The 20,419-nt window shown below is 31.2% G+C and overlaps 4 protein-coding genes across 4 annotated transcripts; 3 read left to right on the top strand and 1 right to left on the bottom strand.

The window, feature by feature from the left end:
* Positions 1-2,577: 2,577 nt before the first annotated feature.
* On the top strand, positions 2,578-4,753 carry LOC124927865 (protein LATERAL ROOT PRIMORDIUM 1-like). The gene is made up of 2 exons (XM_047468354.1): positions 2,578-3,992; positions 4,090-4,753. The coding sequence occupies exons 1-2, from the start codon at positions 3,428-3,430 to the stop codon at positions 4,428-4,430; spliced, it is 906 nt and encodes a 301-aa protein (XP_047324310.1). The 5' UTR covers positions 2,578-3,427; the 3' UTR covers positions 4,431-4,753.
* A 9,111-nt stretch (positions 4,754-13,864) lies between these two features.
* Positions 13,865-15,778, top strand: LOC124926229. Its single transcript, XM_047466423.1, has 5 exons — positions 13,865-14,000; positions 14,111-14,191; positions 14,525-14,655; positions 14,837-14,941; positions 15,031-15,778. Exons 2-5 carry the CDS (start codon positions 14,111-14,113, stop codon positions 15,509-15,511), a joined length of 798 nt encoding a protein of 265 aa, XP_047322379.1. The 5' UTR covers positions 13,865-14,000; the 3' UTR covers positions 15,512-15,778.
* A 486-nt stretch (positions 15,779-16,264) lies between these two features.
* Positions 16,265-18,243, top strand: LOC124927588. The gene has a single exon (XM_047468032.1). The coding sequence runs from the start codon at positions 16,772-16,774 to the stop codon at positions 17,999-18,001; it is 1,230 nt and encodes a 409-aa protein (XP_047323988.1). The 5' UTR covers positions 16,265-16,771; the 3' UTR covers positions 18,002-18,243.
* A 125-nt stretch (positions 18,244-18,368) lies between these two features.
* LOC124925985 lies at positions 18,369-20,168 on the bottom strand. The gene is made up of 3 exons (XM_047466136.1): positions 19,851-20,168; positions 18,906-19,580; positions 18,369-18,837 (listed from the first exon to the last, which is right to left on the bottom strand). Exons 2-3 carry the CDS (start codon positions 19,498-19,500, stop codon positions 18,698-18,700), a joined length of 735 nt encoding a protein of 244 aa, XP_047322092.1. The 5' UTR covers positions 19,501-19,580; positions 19,851-20,168; the 3' UTR covers positions 18,369-18,697.
* Between the last annotated feature and the right edge of the window lie 251 nt (positions 20,169-20,419).

Below are 20,419 nucleotides of genomic sequence, written 5' to 3'. Positions count from 1 at the left end.
TAATTGTTTTGTAAAGAAGGCTGGTCACTTTATCCCTCCATATAATATATGGTTTCGCTTTATATTTACATTATTACACCCTTTAAATCACAACTTAAATATATATATATGGGTAACATTTGGTCTTTTTATGTGTTACTTTTATTACTTAAGTTATTATACTCAACCCTTTATATAATGACTATATTATAAATTATTATTATTATTTTCAAACTAAGGCATTTGAGCCTGGTTCGAATAAGTGTTTTTTAAAAAAAATAAGGTTATTTAAAAGTTAATGATTAATTATGATTTTAAAGTGGTAAAAATATTTTTGGATAAAAACACTTAAAAAAGTATTAATATATAATGATAAAATAATAAATCTTAAATACACTCACTATGTCCAATGCAACCATGAATCGAATTGGTGATAAAATCAAACCATTACCATTTGAGATGATTTGTTTTTAACAGTACATTATTATTATTATTATTGTTGATTATAATTTGAATATAGGTTATTCAAAACAATAAAACAGTGTCATTCGGAACTAGCTTAAAAAAAGGAACTAATGGTAGAAGCATCAAGCATGTGCGCCGCACACCAAAAAGTATTTGTAATAATAATAATAATATAAAATAAATTATTTAAAATTTATTTATGTTTTGTAGGTGTCTTCTTTACTCTACCTTCATAATTACGCATTTCTACTCTTTAAATGCGGCGGCGACTGCAACAATTTAAACCTAAATTAATTACACTATAACACGGCTTCCAGCTGTCTCATGCTATAATTTTTTTAATTTTAAAATAATTAATTACATATCACATGTTCTTATATATTTTCAACTATCTACCCACTACTTTTAAATATCCAACATGAACATGTTATATTAGATATCTTAACATAACTTTTATCATTTGAAGAGTAAATTTTAAACAAAATACTAAAATAACTTTATTCATTTTTTTAAATTTTAATTTGAAATACAAAAATACATTACAGTGAGTAAGTAAATAAATTTAAATTTAAAATAATCTATTTTTTTAAAATAAAATTGTTTTTAGAAGAAAAAAAAATCTACAACAAATTATAAATAACACAACATAAAAAAAACTGTCTTTAGCTAGGAATCTTTAAATGATAGAAAATTTTACTCTTATATTTTTATTAATCAATTTATTATTTAAAATATCAAAATATTATTTATTTATTTATTTTACATATCAATAGTTTTTTAGGTTAAAGACATTTATTTATTATTTATTTATTGTTGTTTCTTTGTTTTGTTACAATTATTGTAATTGAAATAAATATGTAATTGACGTATAGACACAAAGTAGTTGAGTGTCATGGACCTTATGGTTAAATATATAACATGTGCAGTTTTAATGAGTTTATTCAAACGCTTATTTATTAAATGTTCATCTACAATAATATTGAGTTTATTTAATATACTAACACTAGTGAGTTTAATTGTTATTATTATTTGTCTAGATTATTCAATTCACTTGTTTAAATATGTTTGATTTGATTCAAGATAAATTTGTAATTCAAACTTAATTTATTATTATATTTTAAAATTTACAAATTAGAAAAAACATTATTTCACTTTAATTTTAAGACATTCATACTAGAATGAAATATTGACATTGAAGTAATCAACTTTGACAATTAAACTATCGAACTTAAAATATAATAATATTTATATCAAATAAAAATAAATTTGATTTCATAAATTTAGAAATGTGATATAAATATTCTTTACTTTTCTAATGAAGATGTGATTATAAAAACACAAACAATTATAATTTTACATTTGAATTAGTTTTGACACGATAATATTGTATATTTGAATGATAAAATCTACTTTCTAAATTAATATAGTAATGTCAATAAAGTTCTTCAAACCCTTGGAATGTTACAATTGCTATGTGAGAGATGTTAAAGATTTCGTTTTGGGTAAGCAAAATTGTGAAAGGTAAAAGGAATGTTGAGATTATTCTTGCTTGAACCATGGTGACCCATACATATAAAGAAAAACAAAAATGAAAGACTGATAAGATTAAAATAATTTACAATTTCATTCTTTTAACTTTTAGAATTTTTTTTTAAAAATGGCTAACTTTGTTTTAATAAGTACTTTTATTTTGTTTAGTAATTACAATTTATACCCACTAGTAACAAAATGTTTTGAAGATAATATTTTTCAAATAAAAAGCCTTTATGAAATATAATCGTAATAATTTATTTTAAATAATAAACCCTAATGTAAAAAAAAACTACAACTTTGGTCTTGACTTTTAATATAAAGATTTGGTCTTTCACATTTATATATTTATATGAAAAAGGCGTAGTTATGCTTAGTTTGATTTAGATTTTGATTTAGTTTATTTAAATATTATTTGTCTTAAGTATTATTAAGAATATAAAATAAAAAACTTAAATTTGGAGTGTAAAAGAATTGGATAAGTTAAAAAAAGTGAAAAATGTATTAAAAGTAAAGAATAGGGGGATTTATGCGTGGACGAGAAAATTTGAGAGGCAGGATCCACAAGCATAGAAAAGGCATGGAACAAAAGTCTTTTTTACTTGCATTCTCTCTCTCTCTCTAACTACAGTTAGTTTGAGTGTGATTATTGGAGAGAGAGAGAGAGAGAGAAGAACCCATTTTTGTAAAGGAAAGAGAAAGGACTGGGAAGAAGGAAGAAGAAGATGATATGATGTTGAGAGAAGAAGAGCAGAGGAGGAGGAGGAGATCAGAAAGAAAAGGGAAGGAATTGGGAAGGGTTTGTTAATTGTTAATAATATTGTATTCGATCACTTTCTCTCTTGAAACTTCTGCCATCATCATACCTGCAAGGGAAAGAAGTTCAGAAGTGGTCTCTCTCTTCTTTTATCGGAAAATAAATAAAAGCAAGCGGCAGTAATAAGTAGCAGTATTGTAGTAGTAGTAGCTTCCCAGCAGACCCACCAGTCTCTGCATCAGCAGCACCCAGCAGCCAGCACCCAGCACCAGTTGTTGTTGTAATTATCATCTAACAACGTGATCTTCTTCTTCGTCTTCTCTCTTTTTCCTTTCTCTCTCTCTCTCTCTGAGAGAATTTCAGAGAGACCCCACTTACTACGCATAACAACTTACCCACATAAATTTTGCCAAGATCTAGAACAAGATATACTCAATTCTATTTTTTTATTTTATTTTGTTGTCAGAAGGAGAGATTACCCCCCAAAAAACCATTTCTCCCCTTTAATTACCCAAATCAGTAGTTGTGGCTACTACAAGGAGGTTTCCATCAGATTCTGGTACTGCTTTTGCTGACTGGGGCGGGGGAGGAGTAGCTAATTCGTCTTCCTCTACTGCTCGACCGCCCGAGGACCTCTCTCTAGGTTTCAATGCCCCCGCCTCAGCCTCCGCCGCCGCCGGAGGTGGAACCGGAGCTATGTGGCAATCTTCCTCAGTTGCTCGACAAATCAATTACGGGGTACCCCACGATATGGGTATGGTGGGTCATTTACGCGACGTGTATGTCGTCGCACCAGCTTCAACCTTTCACCACCACCACCACCACGATGGTATGATTTCTGATCAAATTAATGGACCAAATTCTACGGCCGGAATTCAGGTCTGGCAGAATCAGCAGCCGGTGAACTATTTGCAAGGAGGAAGTGGAGGCGGAGGAGGAGGAGGTTCGTCGTCGTCAACGGGTGCGGGGGGGACTTTGAGTTGTCAGGACTGTGGGAATCAGGCAAAGAAAGATTGTTCGCATCGACGTTGCAGGACTTGCTGCCAGAGTAGAGGATTTGATTGTACTACCCACGTGAAAAGCACGTGGGTCTCCGCCGCGCGTCGCCGTGAACGCCAGCTCATTGTCCCTAACGCCGTCACTGCCGGTTCCTCAGGTTCCACCTCCGGCACCAAGAAACCTCGTCTCATCACATCTCAAACCACTACTACATCCCACACCTCTACTTCTAGAAGCTTCGAGACTACTTCTAGCCACCAAGGTCCTCTTTTTCTTTCTCTTTCTCTTTAATTCTTATATTTTATGACATCTCAACTCAAACAAACCCTTTTCTTTCTTTTCTTCTAATCTATCTGTAGAAGCCAGTTTCAAAGAGACACTTCCTGGACAAGTGCGTGCTCCGGCGGTGTTTAAGTGCGTGAGGGTCACCGCCATGGACGACGGAGACGATGAATATGCATACCAAGCAGTTGTCAAGATTGGCGGCCATGTTTTCAAAGGATTCTTATACGATCAAGGAGTTGAGGCAAGAGATGGGTTTCCAAACATATCCGATTTGCATTTAGGAGGAGGGAGGAATGGCGGCTCCACCTCCTCTCCTCCGGTGATGGACCCGTCGGAGGTTTATGTTGCATCCGGCATTGGTCTGCTAGGAGGTGGAGGAGGAGGAGGTTCAGCTTATGGTAATCAAATCAATTGATGGTTAATTAAATCAGAATAATATTATTGTCAATTTGATGAAACAATAATAATAATAATAATTTAAAGACATCTCATAAAATGCAATATTGTAGTATAGTAATTAATTGATTTCTTCCATTGCCGGCTACTATTATTAACTGGATTCTTGGAAATTTCATATTCCCCCCTTCCCAAATTTCACATTCTTTTTGGGGTTTTGGTCCATAAGTTGAAATGCTCTTGTTCATCATGTTTATCACTAACCTTTTTCCTTGTGTAGTTATATATAGGGGGCGGAGATCATCATTAGCCGAAAGAGATATCTTTTTCTCCACAATTTAATAATCATATTCTTTTGGGTATGTGTGGTTAGTGACAAATTTGAAGTAAGTGGGCAATATTTCTAACTCATTTATTAATCTGGATTATATGCTTTCCTAAATTCATCATTACAATTGGATTTTCATTTTGCATTAGAAACTCTCGTGACTGAATAGTCCAAATTGCGAAATCCAATCATTTTATGAATTTTAATCAGAATTATGTAATGTTCAACTCATTATTATTATAAGTTTAGCGATTTTGTTTGATTCCTATATTTGGTTCATCACTTGCCTTACACTTTTTGCTTCAATGGTAGAGCTTTATTTCACCATCCTTATACCTAAACTGGAATGACAGTTAAATGGGATATATATCATTTACATTTTAGACCCTATGATTTCCTTTCATTCCTCTTCCATATATAGTATTAAGTAGCATGAGCATATAGTCCATACTTGATGTTGATTGATTTTTCTTCGATAAATAATATCAGTCATAGTTTTGGTTGATCATGAATTAACCCTAGTCTCTTAATATGGTATGTTGAATTCATGATAACCCTTGTCATGATGTCTTAGTACTTAATTGTTTTTCTTCAAGGGTTTCATCACAGATTTGCCTAAAACTGTGGATTAATGAAAAGTCTTTTCCTTTCAAATAAAAACTTAATTTGTTTGGATGTCTTGATTCAGCTGCACCACTATTGACATGTATTTTGATGAACAGGAGAACTGTTGTAGTGGTTCAAAGTTATTATTTTTAAATTGTGAAATCCTCTATGTCTTCACCTTTGTTAACAAAGGTTTGTTGCCACCCAATTTGTTTTATTAGGACAAATCAATTGTTTATTTCCATCATGTTTTGCAAGCCACTCAGAATTAGTTGTACTTGTCTTTTCTCAACCTTAAATATAAAATAGTTTTACTCAATTCAATTTTATGTTAATTTATAAGACTTTGTTCATGGGTGTGATGCATCATAACAGCAACTTAATTTAAAGTAGTAGAATGTTGGCCATACTCACTGTGATCATATAGGTACATTTATCCTTGTACTAATAATAGCATACTTACATTAAATGAATGTAGAAATTTTGATTTATCATTTCTTATGTTTTCAACTAAATCTATGTATATGTTCATGACTAGTTGTAAATATCATAAATAGCTATATTCATGAATGTCTTCAATAAATTTGCCCAATTCTTGCTAACAAGCAAAACATTTATTGAATATGCATATACTTTCCATTGATGCTTATGTTTGGTTTCTATTGACAACACTCAGATCTTTGGCCCCATTTGGATTCAGATTTTTGAATATGTCTCTGATTAAGTTTAGTTTCCAAACATATGTAGATATGCTTTTAGATCCAGATGTTTTTAACTGAAGAATTGTTGATTATCAAACTTGGATCCTATTTGGGTTTATGAATGATTATATAGTATATAATATAGTGATGCATTCTAATTCATTAATGCACTTGGGGTGGGTAGCTTTTGATTTCCATTCAAGGATCCAATGAATCAAAATCTGTTGGACAAATTCTGAATGATAAGGGTTTCTTCTTGTGGATGAGAGTGACAACTGCAATATTAGTCTATCCCAATCATGCATTGAATACCTAGCTAGCTAACCATGCCTCACAGTTTTCTTTCATTGAGATTGAATTTCTAGTATTGCATTTCTTGGTGATTCTAGATAATATGTTAGTATTGGGGTAGAATTTATTGTCTATATAATGTTATGAACATATGGTGGATGTGCATGTGATAAGGTCAGAGCTAATGTCTGCTGAAGAAGAAGGTATATATATATTGTATCTATATATCTATAAATAGGTAGCTCTGATCTGATTATCTGCAAGTCTGGGCTGATCTGATCAGAAGATTAAAATGTTTCCTAAAATGGTGGTTTGTTATTTGAACAACTTTTAGCTAACTATATATATATATTCTAGGGTATACTTTAGGGTTTAGGATGCCAAAGTATTATCTACCTGCTGCTTGCTTTTTATAATCTAAATAATTTGTTTTTTTCTCAGTTCAAGATGTTTACTCTTTCTTCATCCTCCTGGGGCTTGTTTGATCTTGGGTTTTTTAGGATGAATTATGTACTAAATTTATTTTTAAAAAGGTCATTATTATTAAGTGACATGCCCATTTGAAGGTATACCATCCAGTCTATCTTCTCTGGAACAAAAAATAAGAACTAGCTAGGTTAGCCTTGCAAGTTTGTAAGATCTAACTAATTATCAATCTTTTACTAATTACACTTTATATTTTGACCTAATTATAATATTATAGCTGGAACTGAACTTGGTTTAATGATATGATGATTTTATAATATTTTGACTTGAACGTTCACCATTTATTTCTCTTGTAATCATCATTCATATTGTATAATTAACTCTTAAGCATGACTAGTTAGAGTTCTTTGTAGAAGCACAGGTTTACTGTTGCCATCTGGATGGGAGGGAAAAATATGTCTGAATACACAAAATAATTGATCTGCATATAGATTAATTAGAATAACTCAATTGAATCTGAATAATATATGATTTTTAAATTTGATCTTGATCTGCATGCATGTGTTTAGACTGAAGTTTGGAGAGAGAGAGAGTAGAACAGATTGTATGGAAGATAGGGTTGCCTAGTAGACAGTGCAATAGTAGTAGTAATAGTATAAAGAAGGTTCATCATAAGCCAAAGCTGCTACTTCTGCTTCTTCTGTTGCTTTCTGCCTGCCTGCTCTTACTCTCTTTTTTGTGTTTGTGAGTCAACTTTCTGAAAGTTTATTCTTGGACCTTGTTTGTTCTTCTCTTCCTTTTTTTAGGGTTTTTTTATTGGGTAAATTATTAAAAATGGTATGGGTATTTTCTTATTTTTGTTGACAAATTAATTGATTTGATAGTTAACTCCTACCAAATCACAGTCTTGATATATAATTAAACAAATTTGAAAGAAAGAAGAAGATGGTAACTATTTAATAATAGTGATGAAAATGAAGGGTGGTAAAAAACTGAGGAAATGGGTAAAAGTAGAGAAGAAGAAAAGGGGTGGGGGGCCCAACCTGGAGGGAAGTAAATGCTGAAAAAATGCAGGCTTTATGCAATGGCAAAGCCATGCACCAACTTTTATCATTCCTAGTAGCCGTAGGGGTTGGTTTTATAGGTTATAGGGTTTAGTCCCCCTATATAGCTAGCTACCTACCTATAAACCCTATCTATACTTTTTCTCTTCTTTTTTTATTTACCATAAATGTAAATTTATTATTATTATTTAATTTCTACTATTCCAACATTGGATTCTTTCGGTTTTCAAACGCTGGGTTTATTTTAGATTAGATAATAATAATAAATTTTTTATATAATAAAGAAGTTAAGTGAATATTTTTTAAATAATTATGAAATAACTCACACATGAAACAAATTTTAATAAACACCACCAAAAAAGTGGTGGTGATCTTGAGTTATTTGGAAATTTAAAAATACATAGATCAAACGAGTTCCTTTGAGCAATTGTCTGACTTGTGATATTTGGAGATTATTGGATTATTTGAAAGAATGGTTATTGGAATATTTTGGTAAAAAATAAATGTTATATAAAAGATTATTTTGATAAGATAAAGGGATAATGATTTTCTTTAATTATTATGAGTTATTTTAATAAATGATTAAAATGATTTTAGTATTTAATTAATATTTTAAATATAATACAAATAAAGAAAGTTTAATTTAATATGTAATATATTGACCTGTTTTAATTGATCCGTTTATATTAATAAAAAAAAATTATTTAAAAAAAAAATTGATGTGACTTTTCAAATACTTTATTTTTATTTATATTTTACTCTTAATTTTATTTTCTAATATTCTAATTTTTTTTTACTCTTTTTATTATTCTTTCATTCTTATCTTCAAACTTTTTTTTAAATAAGGAATGTTATTTCTCCATCTTTTTCTTATTAATTTCTTTAGTTTTGTTTTAAACTTAAATAATATTTTTATTTGTTTTTACAACATTTTGATTTACTAATTTTAAAATTATTTAATAAAGTTATCTTTCTTATTTTCAATTTATATATTTTTATAAAAAAATTAATCGGGTAATGGGGTATTAGATGCCTACAAATCAGAGACGAGAATACAAAGGGATATACCCGTCGGAGTCGGGTACTAAAATAATAATCGGATTCGAAGATGAGTAATTTACTATTTGACTGATAGTGTAATATTTTTTAATTATGTATATATTAAAAAAATAATATTATTTATTCATTCAAACTCGTTCACTCTCCAAACACAGAATTGTTAATATAAATTAAATAATGAACTATCTATAAATAATATTAATAATCATCAAACAAGTCTAAAGGAAAGTTTGATACTAATATATATATTTTTTTAATTATTAAAATATTTTATTTCATTTGTATAAAATTTAAATATAAAATAATATTATAATTATTTAATTTTTTTGTAAGGCAAGAAGTTGTTACTTCCATTTAATTGAAAGCGTTTATGTCCAAAATTAATCTTTACTTTTGATTTTTTTTCTTCAAAACTATTTTTTTTTTCCACTCATTATTACCTTGTTCGTTATGTGTTTTAAAAAAAATATATATACAAAATCAAACATCAACTCACTCCCTTTCTATACATCACATCACTTAAATCATTAACCAAAATATTAAAATATTTTTAATTTAAATTATTATTTTATATTTTATTTATATATATCAATATCTCTCTAAGTATTTTTATCAAAAATAATCATTATTTTTTCAAAATCATCTCATATCATTCCATTTTTTTTATTTTTTTTAAAAACCATAACTGAACGAAGCCGAAGCCGGGTCTTTGTGTGTTTGAGTTTATAATAATTTAATACATTAATTTTTTCAAATAACCTAACGTCAAATTCTAAGGGCTAATTTGATATTAAATTATTTGTGTATATTTTTATAAACATTTTGTTTATCATATCAGTATCATTCTAAATATTTACGATTAGACTTTACTTTTATGAAATATAATTAACAAAATTAAAATTATTTATTTTTCATTAAATAATTAATTTCAAAAAAATCACCTAATAATTTTCTAAAATTTATTTGTATAAAGTTATACATATTATTGTCCTCCTTCTTCAATAACTTTTGAAATCAGTTTAATATTTATAATTATTTAATATCAAAATTCGAAAAACAATCAATCTTGTATTTATATATATATACATTATTACATGACTGAAGTTAAGTCTGAAGGGGACAGAGAATCTATAGGGAGAAGTTGAGAACACACTCAACCGTCAAAATATAAATGTGATAAAAGTAAACTGAATTTACTCTGTTTTACCAACCACTAGCTAGAGTCTACAAAATAAATCTTCCTAACTAATATTAGCTTAATTACTCTAATATTTCTCTAAGCTCACCTTTCTCGGTTGTGACCCAATTTGAACAACACTTAATAATTAATGACATCTTTATGTCAAAGTTTCTAACTACGGTACATTTGATGGGAGTTATTATTTTTACTCATATTTCATTTCTATGATTAAATTGATCAACCAAAATACTATATATTTACTTCATAAAGTTTTGTTCAAAAAAATAATATTGTTTAATAAAATTAAATAGTCGATTTATAACCCATTGTCATAATTCAAACTCTATGGAATCCCAATTGAAGAGAAAAGTATTTGCTGCCTTTTGATATTCATTTGAATTTTGTCATAGTTTATATATATGTAGACAAACAATTTTCACCAAAATTGGGAGATTGTACTTAGTAGGTGACTAACTAGTGTTATACAACAAACAAACAAGAAGAACAAAAGTGAAAAACAAATAAGACAACCAAAATACCCATGATCCATATATTTGAAGAAGAAGAATTAATCCAATTTAAAGAATAATGTATAGATGCGTATGTAAGTAGTTATCTTGTTGGAAAGTACAATTGTTAATATGGTAGAATGTTTGTTGGCAACACTTTGTGTGGTCTTCTAAAGTCGCACTTAAACGACAATTTATTTAACAGTTTGCGAGAAAGACTCGTGACAAGAGAATATGACCCTTCTGAATACTGATTGTGTTATTTACGATCAATCGAAATATGGAGAAAGTTGGGCACAACCTTGGGGACCCAACTGTTAACCAAGTACAAAAGCTTTGTTGTGTGTTGTTAGTGATATCAGTAGCTAACAACGACATCTCAATGAAATGAAGCCCAGAATCTTAAGAGACTGTTGTGCAACCGCTTCATCTTTAGGTCATTGAATTAGGGCTTTGTTTTGATGCTAATACCTAATTGGAAACATTGAAAGGAAAATGAAGACTAACCACTCATTGTGCAATAAGATAGTTGACAATGCCAATTCATTTAACAGATAATGAGCAACAATCTAGCTTCACATTGCTAGCTCTGGCTTGGCCTTATCCTAGGGATCATCTTTTTCTTCGCCTTGTTCAGAAATCACAAGGATCAAAGCCATGCACATCTCTAATCTCCCGCTCATTTTGTGATTTTCAGTGCTTGTGTTATTCAAACAGGGTTTCTAAAGTAAACAATTTCTACAGGTATGTGACATTTACACGTTTTCATTTTTCTTCAATCAAGAGGATAAGAAATTTCTGATTTTTTAAGGTTAACTTTAATTCTTTTGGAAAACCTACAATCAATGGTATGTATGCGTGAAAAACAAAACGACTTATTTAACGAAAATGCTTGAGCCATTAGGAATTGGGTCAAAAGATAAAGATAAATCGAGAATAAAAACCTGTCCAAAAATGAAAAATTATAAAATCATTCAATCGAACCATTGAAATTGTATTATGCGATTTTTCATTGAATAAAACTCATCGATTATTGAATTGATATATATCATTATAGTAAACTCTCTTTCAATGTAGATAATCATAGAATTTGTCAAGAATTCTTCTTTCATTTAATTTCAAAGAGATGTTTTAAGATGTTTCATAACTGAGAATGATCGTTCCGTGATTATAATAGAAACAAGGAACGATAAAACAAGACGAATCAATCTGTCAATTAAGTGATAATGATTTGCTTTTTTATTCTCTATAAATCGTCGAGATAATTCCGAAATGTATAAATATTCTGAAACCTTTCTTGATTAACTATATCAAGCTTATAATGCTCCAACTTCTCAAATAATATAGTTCTTGACCACTTGCAAAATTGTGAATATCATTAACATTAAACAATTTAAAGTTGTCTCTAGTTTCAAATCAAAGCTAACTAAGTTATGAAATATAAAAGACTATTTTATCATTATATTTATATAATTTATTATTTTAATCTTAATCTTTTAATTAATTTGTATTATTAATTATATTAAAATTAATAAAAATAATATATAATTATCATACAAGTGTAGTTTTAAATGAATAATACTGTTATATACTTTATATTATTTTATATATAATTCCTTATACTTTAACTTATATAAATATTTTATATATATATTAATTGAAATTTATATATTATTATAAATATTTGTATATTAAAAAATATTGGTTTTTTATAAAATAAAATAATAATTATTATTATTTTATTAAATTTATATTTCAAATTAGAATAGTATAATAAATTATATAAATATAAATTATATTAATTTTTAAAATACTATTTTACCATTATATTTATATAAATTATTATTTTAATCTTTATTTTATAATTAATTTATATTAAAATTAATTAAAATCTAAGTGTAATTTTAAATGAATAATACTATTACATTATATGATTTACATTCTTTTATAATCATATTTTAAATTATAATAGTATAATAAACTATAATTAAAATTGTATTAATCCTGATCTCCTTTACTAAGTTCAACATCAAAGTCAACTGAACAAATTCTATTTATTAAACAAATCTATCTATATATATATATATAAAGTATTTAAAATTTTACCCAGGTGTAGCTAAGTCCCTGGTCAGATGCTTCATCATTTTCAGATAGAGATCAACTTTCTAGGCTCCGAAGGTTATTTGAATTCTAAATTTCTAAGACACTAACCAACATTTATTTTTATAATTATAATTTAATAAACAAAAGATCTGATGTCGGTGGTGGTTATTTGAATGACTGAATTTATATCAAAATTCATGTTCAAAACATCTCTTAGTAATTAATTTCTAAAATCATTTAATTATAATATATATTTTTAAATATATAATAATAGTAAACAAAAATCAAATTAATTAATAAGAACTAACAAAATATATATATATTTTTTTAAATCAACAATTTTATAAATTCTTGAGTGTCACTACAAAGATTCATGATAAGTGATGAATCAAAATAATCTTTACTTAAAAATGTTAACGAATCTCCATATATTGTAAAAAAAAACAATAGAGAAAACTTAAAATAACTTTCAACTTAAATATCTGTTGATTACTAAGACTAGTGACAAATCTATAATTTAAAGTTACGGTAAATATTTGTTTTAGAAATTTATAAATAAAATTGGTAAATTAATGTATAGTTGACCTATTTTTGAAAATTAGAAAAATAATAGTAAAACTAAATTTAAAAAAAATATAAAATTAGGAGACTATGTCACATTTAGCGTAAAAAAAATTAAAATATTTCGGGATGGACTTAAGCCTCCTTCAGTCTTAACGTAAATCCGTCCTAAAATCAAGACAATTGTAAGGTATGAACAACAAACGACACATCAACCACTGAGAATATTATTAATATTATAAAAATATGAATGAAAAATTTGATCCCACTAAACAAAATGTTATATCAAATAAAATAAACACCTAATCAAATTTAAATGATGTAATAAAAATACGGGGCACATATACTATATGCACTGGAGGAGTAAAAGAAATAACTTTTTCAACTTTTTTTTCTATTTTTTTTTTAAATAGAAACATCCCTTTTGATTTTAAACTCTTTCACGTTAATAAGTTTTTATTTCACGAATCATTAAAACCGGTCTAACTAATTTTTGTTTTTTTTAACTAAATGTTTAATCTTTAATTTAGCCCTAATCTAGGGCGGCGGGCCCAACTGAAAGAAAAAAAGAAAAGTAAGAGAGGCGGGGGCGCAGTAAAGGGTAAGTATTTATAATAGTAAAGAAGAGAAGATTGAGATTTGGCCCGACTTATTTCCTCCACGTCGGGTTTGGGTCACTGTTCACGGGGCCGCGTCTCCCTCACCGATTCCTGATACCGCTTCTTTGGAATCCAAGAATTATTCCCAAGCATCTCACCGCTGTAATCTCTCTCTCTCTCTCTCCCTCTATCTATACCTTTCAGCTCTTTGTTGCAGTCATTCAGAGAATAGCTACACAAATTAGGGCTCTTTTTTTTATCTTCTTTCCCAGATGACCGAATCCTTCGATTTCGTCGACGCTCAACAGCTAACTGACGAATTGCGAACCATGTCTCTCAACCCAGAAGCAGAGGTACAGATCACTATTTTCTTCTGTTTTCGATCGGATGTTTTCTTGGTTACGTTCTTGAGAAATTTGAACTCGGATGATTAGTTCTATATATATATATATATATATATATATATATATATATATATATATATATATATATATATATATATATATTAGATAGTTTAACAGCTTTTACAACAACTGATTGAATGAAAACTTTTAATTGGGGTAATTGTAATTTCAATTTCAAAGATAGTATGCCCTTTTGTAGTTTTTCTAGGTCAACCAAGGATGTGGGTTTTAATCCACCATCATTTTCCCCCACTGTGAAATGTTGATTCATTCTCATTTCAGGTGGTAAAGCAGAGTGAAGGAGAGGGACATCAAGTGAATTGTGAAATTCATCATGGTACTTGTGCTATTTGTTTAAACAAGATAGCTCTCCAGGAGACTGCCCTGGTTAAAGGATGCGATCATGCTTACTGGTTTGTGTTTAGAGTCTTGAACAATCTTAAGTACTTTCTTCATTTGCAATTGGCAATTGGCAATTGGCAATTGGAAATTGGCAATGATACCTTTGCCATTTCATTGATTTTTGATATAATAACAGCTTTGTAGATTGATAGACTTAAGGCTATGTACTAAACTGACTTCAACCCTTTATAGCGTGACTTGCATACTCAGATGGGCCACTTACAAGGAGAAACCGACGTGCCCCCAGTGTAAGCATCCGTTTGAATCCCTCAGCGTTCATCGCTACCTGGATGGGAGGTATTAAAACTCTTTTTCATCGATTCTATTCATAAAAAAAACACTTCATCAAATAAGGCCTAAGTTGCTACATGGTGAAATTGAAACAGTATCCATGACTATATGATGGAGGAGAGTGTTTGCCTTCTTGTGAGAGCTTCTTGGTTTAAGCCCTTGATAGTTGAGGAGTCGAATGATGAGGTGGATGACTATTTTCATTACGTGGATGATGAAGAACATGATGATCTGGATGAAGTTTATTATAATAACCGTTCTTCAACAAATCTGCGAATTGGTAATAGAAGATGGGGAGATAATGGGTATGTTAGAGCTGGAAGACAAGAAGCTAGGCCCCCACCCCCAGTTTATCTTCCTAAAGAAGATGGAGGTGCTTCTGGCTCATCACGACAAACCAAAAATAGAGGAGGAGGTGCGGGGAAAGAGCCGGTGGGTCGGCGGGCCAAGCGAACAATGAAAAGGGAAGCTGCCAATAGGGTGGCGTCTGAAAAGGCATCTGAAGCTTTTGGTCAGGTTAGGTCTCAGGGCCAAGCAAACAATGAAAAGGGAAGCGGCCAACAGGGTGGCGTCTGAAAAGGCATCTGAAGCTTTTGGTCAGGTTAGGCCTCAATGATTAGCTGATTGTTCTTGTACATCTTCGGTTGCTTTCAACTATTATATGGTGAAATAACAGCATTCTAGTAGCTCCTCATGGTTGCTGCATGAATTGTATCATAAAAAACTCCTCTTTATCTTTCTTTAATAACTGTTTCTTTCAACTAACCAATCTCGTGTAATTTTTTTTTTACCATTTGGTTAACAGTATGATTCAGATTTTATTGCATAAACTTTTTTAGTTGAGTTTCTCATTGTTTTGGAAACTACCTATAGATTTCTGGATATAGAGCGAAAAAAGATATAATTTTGGTGTAAAAGGTTTGGTTGGCTCGGATCTGACCATCTCATTACTCATAGCTAAGGCCCGAACAAAATTGTTAAATGAACAAAATTGTTAAATGTAAGATGTGACGAAGTTTGATAATCGAAGAAATCACATCTTGCAGTAAACCCCTCTCAATCTTCAGTTGATTTCAGTTCTATGGCTGGCAATAAACCCTTCCTCTCAATCTTAAGTTGTGAGTCCAATTCTGTCTAAGTTTGAAAATAGATAATATAATTGTGTAAAACAAAGAAAATGTATTCTTTGATGTACAGAAGTTTCAACCTAATTTTGAGTTGAAAAGTAAGAATGGCCCAGCAACAACAACAATAACAGTAGAAAGAGCAACTTTCTGTCTTTGGGGGGAGTGGAGCTAACTTAGTCATTCTGTTCCTAATGGCATCTAGTGGAAATAATAATATGAAAAGGCAGAATTTAGGCCATTAACAAGGGAATTAACATATAACATATGTGAATTGTGCGTTACAGCCATCATCATATATGTATATTATAGAGAGATAGATAGTGACCTTGGCGGGACCTTCCATGGACATAATTGGAGCATGCCCTCGTCATTCAAAGTGGAAGCTGCTGTGTGAAGCAAAGACCACCCCCCCTTTCTTTCATCGTTCACCCACCATCTTGATAAAAACGAAAGAGAAAGACAACAATTCTCTCACACCATCAACATCATCATCATCATCATTCAAATTCCATTGTCTTTGATTTCCATGTTGACCTCACAGTTCCATTCCCACCTACTGCCACCCTAACTTCCTTCCTTCCTTCACCCACCCTCACTAGTTTAGTCTCTACTGTAAGAAACCTCTTCTCGTTGTTCCCTTTTAAGCTAAGGCTTCTCCGGCAACTTATAAAGGACAGACATCTTCTCCGGTTCTCTACTTTGACAAAATATGATGGATGATGATGATGATTCATTCAATCACACAACAACCGGGTTTCGTTTCAACCCCCAAGCTGAATCAGATCACGGCGGTGGTGGTCATGGGTTTTCAGGGATCTTGGATATCTATGTTCATCATGCCAAAAACATTCACAACATTTGTATCTACGACAATCAAGATGTCTATGCCAAATTCTCACTTACATGTGACCCCGACGAGACTATCACTACAAGAATCATCATAGGAGGCGGAAAAAACCCAGATTTCAACCAGAATTTATCCATGAAGATTACCCAATTCGATGTCGTCCTCAAATGTGAGATTTGGATGCTCAGCAGGGCTAAGAACTTCATGGAAGATCAACTTCTTGGTTTTGCTTTAGTACCCATTTCCACTTTATCTGGGAAAGGTAAGATCAGCCAAGACTATACTCTATCTTCCACTGATTTGTTCCACTCCCCAGCCGGAACTGTCAAACTCACTCTCTCTATCAACCCAAACAACCTTCCTTCTTCTTCTGAAGCAGCAGCAGCTATCAATTCATCCATCACTTCAGAGGTTGTGCTTCTCAATAGGAATATGCCAGAATCTACGTTGGACCCGATTGAGTATACCAGGATTGAATTCCCTGACATCAATGTTGCCAGTGAGAATCAAGAGATGGTTTCTCGATATTTTGATTTGGCTTCCTTTCTACATCTTGGCATCTCTCCTGAATACGAAATGGCTGCTAATTCCTCTGGAGAATCGTCCAACGGGTTCTTGAGCTCCACCATGACAAGCTTAAGCGACGACAGGATCTCTTCTGCTGATTCAATGGAGAAGAAGGCTCACGGTTCTTCGGCTTATCCAGAGACACCGACTTCGAAGAAGAAAGGTGATCAGACAAGGGAAGTTGAGAATAAGGAAGAGGGCGAGAACAAAAAAGGCAATGATTCTGTTCAGTTTGGATCAGCTTTCCCTAGCCGAAGTGGGAAGATGAAAATGGAGGTTGAGCAGTCGGAAATACAACAACAGATTGTGGACATGTATATGAGAAGTATGCAACAATTTACTGAATCACTAGCGAAGATGAAGCTTCCAATGGATCTTGATCATCACAAGCTTGAAGCTGAGGAGAAAAACGGAGGTATAATTCAGAACAATGACAATAACAAGAACAATAACAAATTTAACGATGAGAATAAGAATAAGAAAGACGGGTCAAGGGTGTTCTATGGAAGCAGGGCTTTCTTCTGACCAACCAATTCTACTGTTTTTTTTGTTTGTTTTTGTTTTCTAATGCAGCTTCCTAATGTAGTAGAGTTTACTACTGTTCAGTTTCCAGGAATCTTTAGAGTGAAGCTCTGAAATTCCAGGTTTCTTGAGTTTTAACATGTTTATTGTTTATGTTCTCTCCTCCGGCAGAACGTTTCCTTGTATAATCTGCGTAATGAAAATGAAATGTCCAGTAATTAAGAAGTATTTGCCTGTTATTTTATGAGATTTTCACTTCTTAACAATAATGACTGGTAATAAAAAAAACTTATAAACAAAACCCACTTATAAGAGAAGCTCATCCTCTCCCATTCTTCAACTTATTTTTTCTTTAAAATAATCATGGTCATACAATAAAAAAAGTTTTTTTTTTTAAGTTGGTACATACATTCTATGAGAAGTGTTTCAGAATACATACATCCTAAGACCTAATTAGGTCAAATTTGTACCAAAACTTACAAACACACTACTCAAGTTTTTCATATACAAGGGCGAGTTCAAATATCAACATCGCTAGGTTTTTCACATATACATATCTATATATATATATATCATCAACAGCATAGACTTATACTGGCTCAACAAAGTAGAGACAATAATAATAATAATAATAATAATAATAATAATAATAATAATAATAATAATAAAGAGTAATGTGGAAATAGACTTCTAATTGTTTCATGGATTCTTTCTCAGCTTCCATACATTCCATTGCCTATCTCCCAGCCATCCAAACCCAAATCCAAATCCAAATTCCATTTGAACTGACTGCAGCTTCAACAGATGTCTTCTATAAGGAATCAATATACTTCTCAGACCTGCATTTCAGAATAAAGTTCAAATATTTTCTTTCATATAATCAATCTGGTACATGTGTCTGAGTTACCTGATGTGCACATCTTCTTGTATAGATTGGCAATTCGAGCATCCCCTTTGACAATCATGTTAGGTTTCTCCAGACAATCGAGAAAGGCAAGGTCAGCCTTCAACATATCTGCCTGATCATGAGAATCGTAACCAATATCATGGCAATAACAACAAAAATCCAACCAATCTATAGGCCTTCTGTCCCATACAGGCGATCCTCCCTCTTTCCCACTCGACCAATTCGGTCCACAGTAATGCCCGTATCTAGGAAATAACTGAGACAGGAAAGCTCTCGGACCGGTATGCCATGGAACTTTCGATACGTATGGTCTGAAACGAATTCTCGAATGATCCACTCTGTTATGCATTACTACTGGCTTCTTCTTCAATTCTTTGTTGATCAGTGAAGGTGTTTGGAAATTACTAACCCATAAAACTAATGGGAGAAGAAGTGATCGCCCAAATAACTTCACCTCAAGATTTGATCTTTGCTGTTCCTCCTTTGGTGGTGGTGGTGTTTCTGGCGGCAGGGCAGAGATGGTGGTGGTGGTTTTCACTTTTTGACTAAGCCAAGGAATGTGGTTGTTGTTACTACCGAGGAATCCAAAATCCATTTGATAAGAAAGAAGAAGAAGAAGAAGAAGAAGGTATCTTAATTGGCCTCAAGATCTTGAGATGAGATTCAGCTACGCATCTGATTAAGAACAATAATAGATGTTTAAAGAGAGATGATTCAAATTCATGAATCCACCACAATTTGTTGTTTAGAAGAAGGAATCAGACATTTTGCCTTTTAATAATAACGAAAAGGGAAAGCGATAGGGTTAATTTCATTTATAGAAAAAAGTGAAAAAAAATTAAAATAAAATTAAACCCTCATTTGAAATTCAGAAATCTAACCGAGGAAAAAAGCAAACAAATAGTAGTACTGTAAAGAAATGATGGGTTAATAAACGGAACGAACCTCGTATTCGCCGGAGGAAACTTGTGAAAGCCTCCGGACGTTGTCGTCGCGGTCGGGAGAATTACCCGGTCTTCCCTTTCGGCGAGAGATTGAGACAAGATGTCTTCGTTTTCCGTCGGTCGGTTGAGGTTAATGTCGCCGGTGAAGCCCTTGAGAAGAAGAGAAAATTAAGGTTTTCTTTTGTTTGAAGTTGGATCCAACGTGGAATTGTTTTGTGTGAAAGTAATTTTCCTGGTTGGGTTATCTTGTGAAATTGTCAATACTAATAATATAATAATAATTATAATAAAAAGTATTAGAAGTATAAGAAGAAGAACAGAGCAAGGTCAAGAAGTTGAGAGATAGAGGGTAATATGTGTATAATATAAACATCAGACAGACAGACAGAAAATAGAAAGAGAATAATTCCAAATTTATCCATATTATTTCCTCACCACATCTCTGCGCTCATATAATCTTCTGCCACGTGTCCCCAACTTGCCACGTGTCCCAATATAAAAACAGCAATATGGCACTCTCCAACTTTAATATCTACTCTTAATATTTTACAATTAATTTCTTTTATTTTA

This window comes from Impatiens glandulifera, chromosome 2, assembly GCF_907164915.1.
Source record: "Impatiens glandulifera chromosome 2, dImpGla2.1, whole genome shotgun sequence".
In the NCBI taxonomy this organism is placed as follows: Eukaryota; Viridiplantae; Streptophyta; class Magnoliopsida; order Ericales; family Balsaminaceae; genus Impatiens; species Impatiens glandulifera.
Note: the sequence above shows the minus strand (reverse complement) of the source record. Positions and strands in the feature narration are given on the sequence as shown.

Excerpts from the sequence above, each read along its gene's own strand:
- LOC124927865 (XM_047468354.1), top strand. The coding sequence starts at position 3,428 with ATGTGGCAATCTTCCTCAGTTGCTCGACAAATCAATTACGGGGTACCC. Across the intron at positions 3,993-4,089 it reads GACTACTTCTAGCCACCAAG|AAGCCAGTTTCAAAGAGACA; the intron begins GTCCTCTTTTTC and ends ATCTATCTGTAG.
- LOC124926229 (XM_047466423.1), top strand. The coding sequence starts at position 14,111 with ATGACCGAATCCTTCGATTTCGTCGACGCTCAACAGCTAACTGACGAA. Across the intron at positions 14,656-14,836 it reads GGATGCGATCATGCTTACTG|CGTGACTTGCATACTCAGAT; the intron begins GTTTGTGTTTAG and ends AACCCTTTATAG. Across the intron at positions 14,942-15,030 it reads CATCGCTACCTGGATGGGAG|TATCCATGACTATATGATGG; the intron begins GTATTAAAACTC and ends AAATTGAAACAG.
- LOC124927588 (XM_047468032.1), top strand. The coding sequence starts at position 16,772 with ATGATGGATGATGATGATGATTCATTCAATCACACAACAACCGGGTTT.
- LOC124925985 (XM_047466136.1), bottom strand. The coding sequence starts at position 19,500 with ATGGATTTTGGATTCCTCGGTAGTAACAACAACCACATTCCTTGGCTT. Across the intron at positions 18,838-18,905 it reads CAAGAAGATGTGCACATCAG|GTCTGAGAAGTATATTGATT; the intron begins GTAACTCAGACA and ends TCTGAAATGCAG.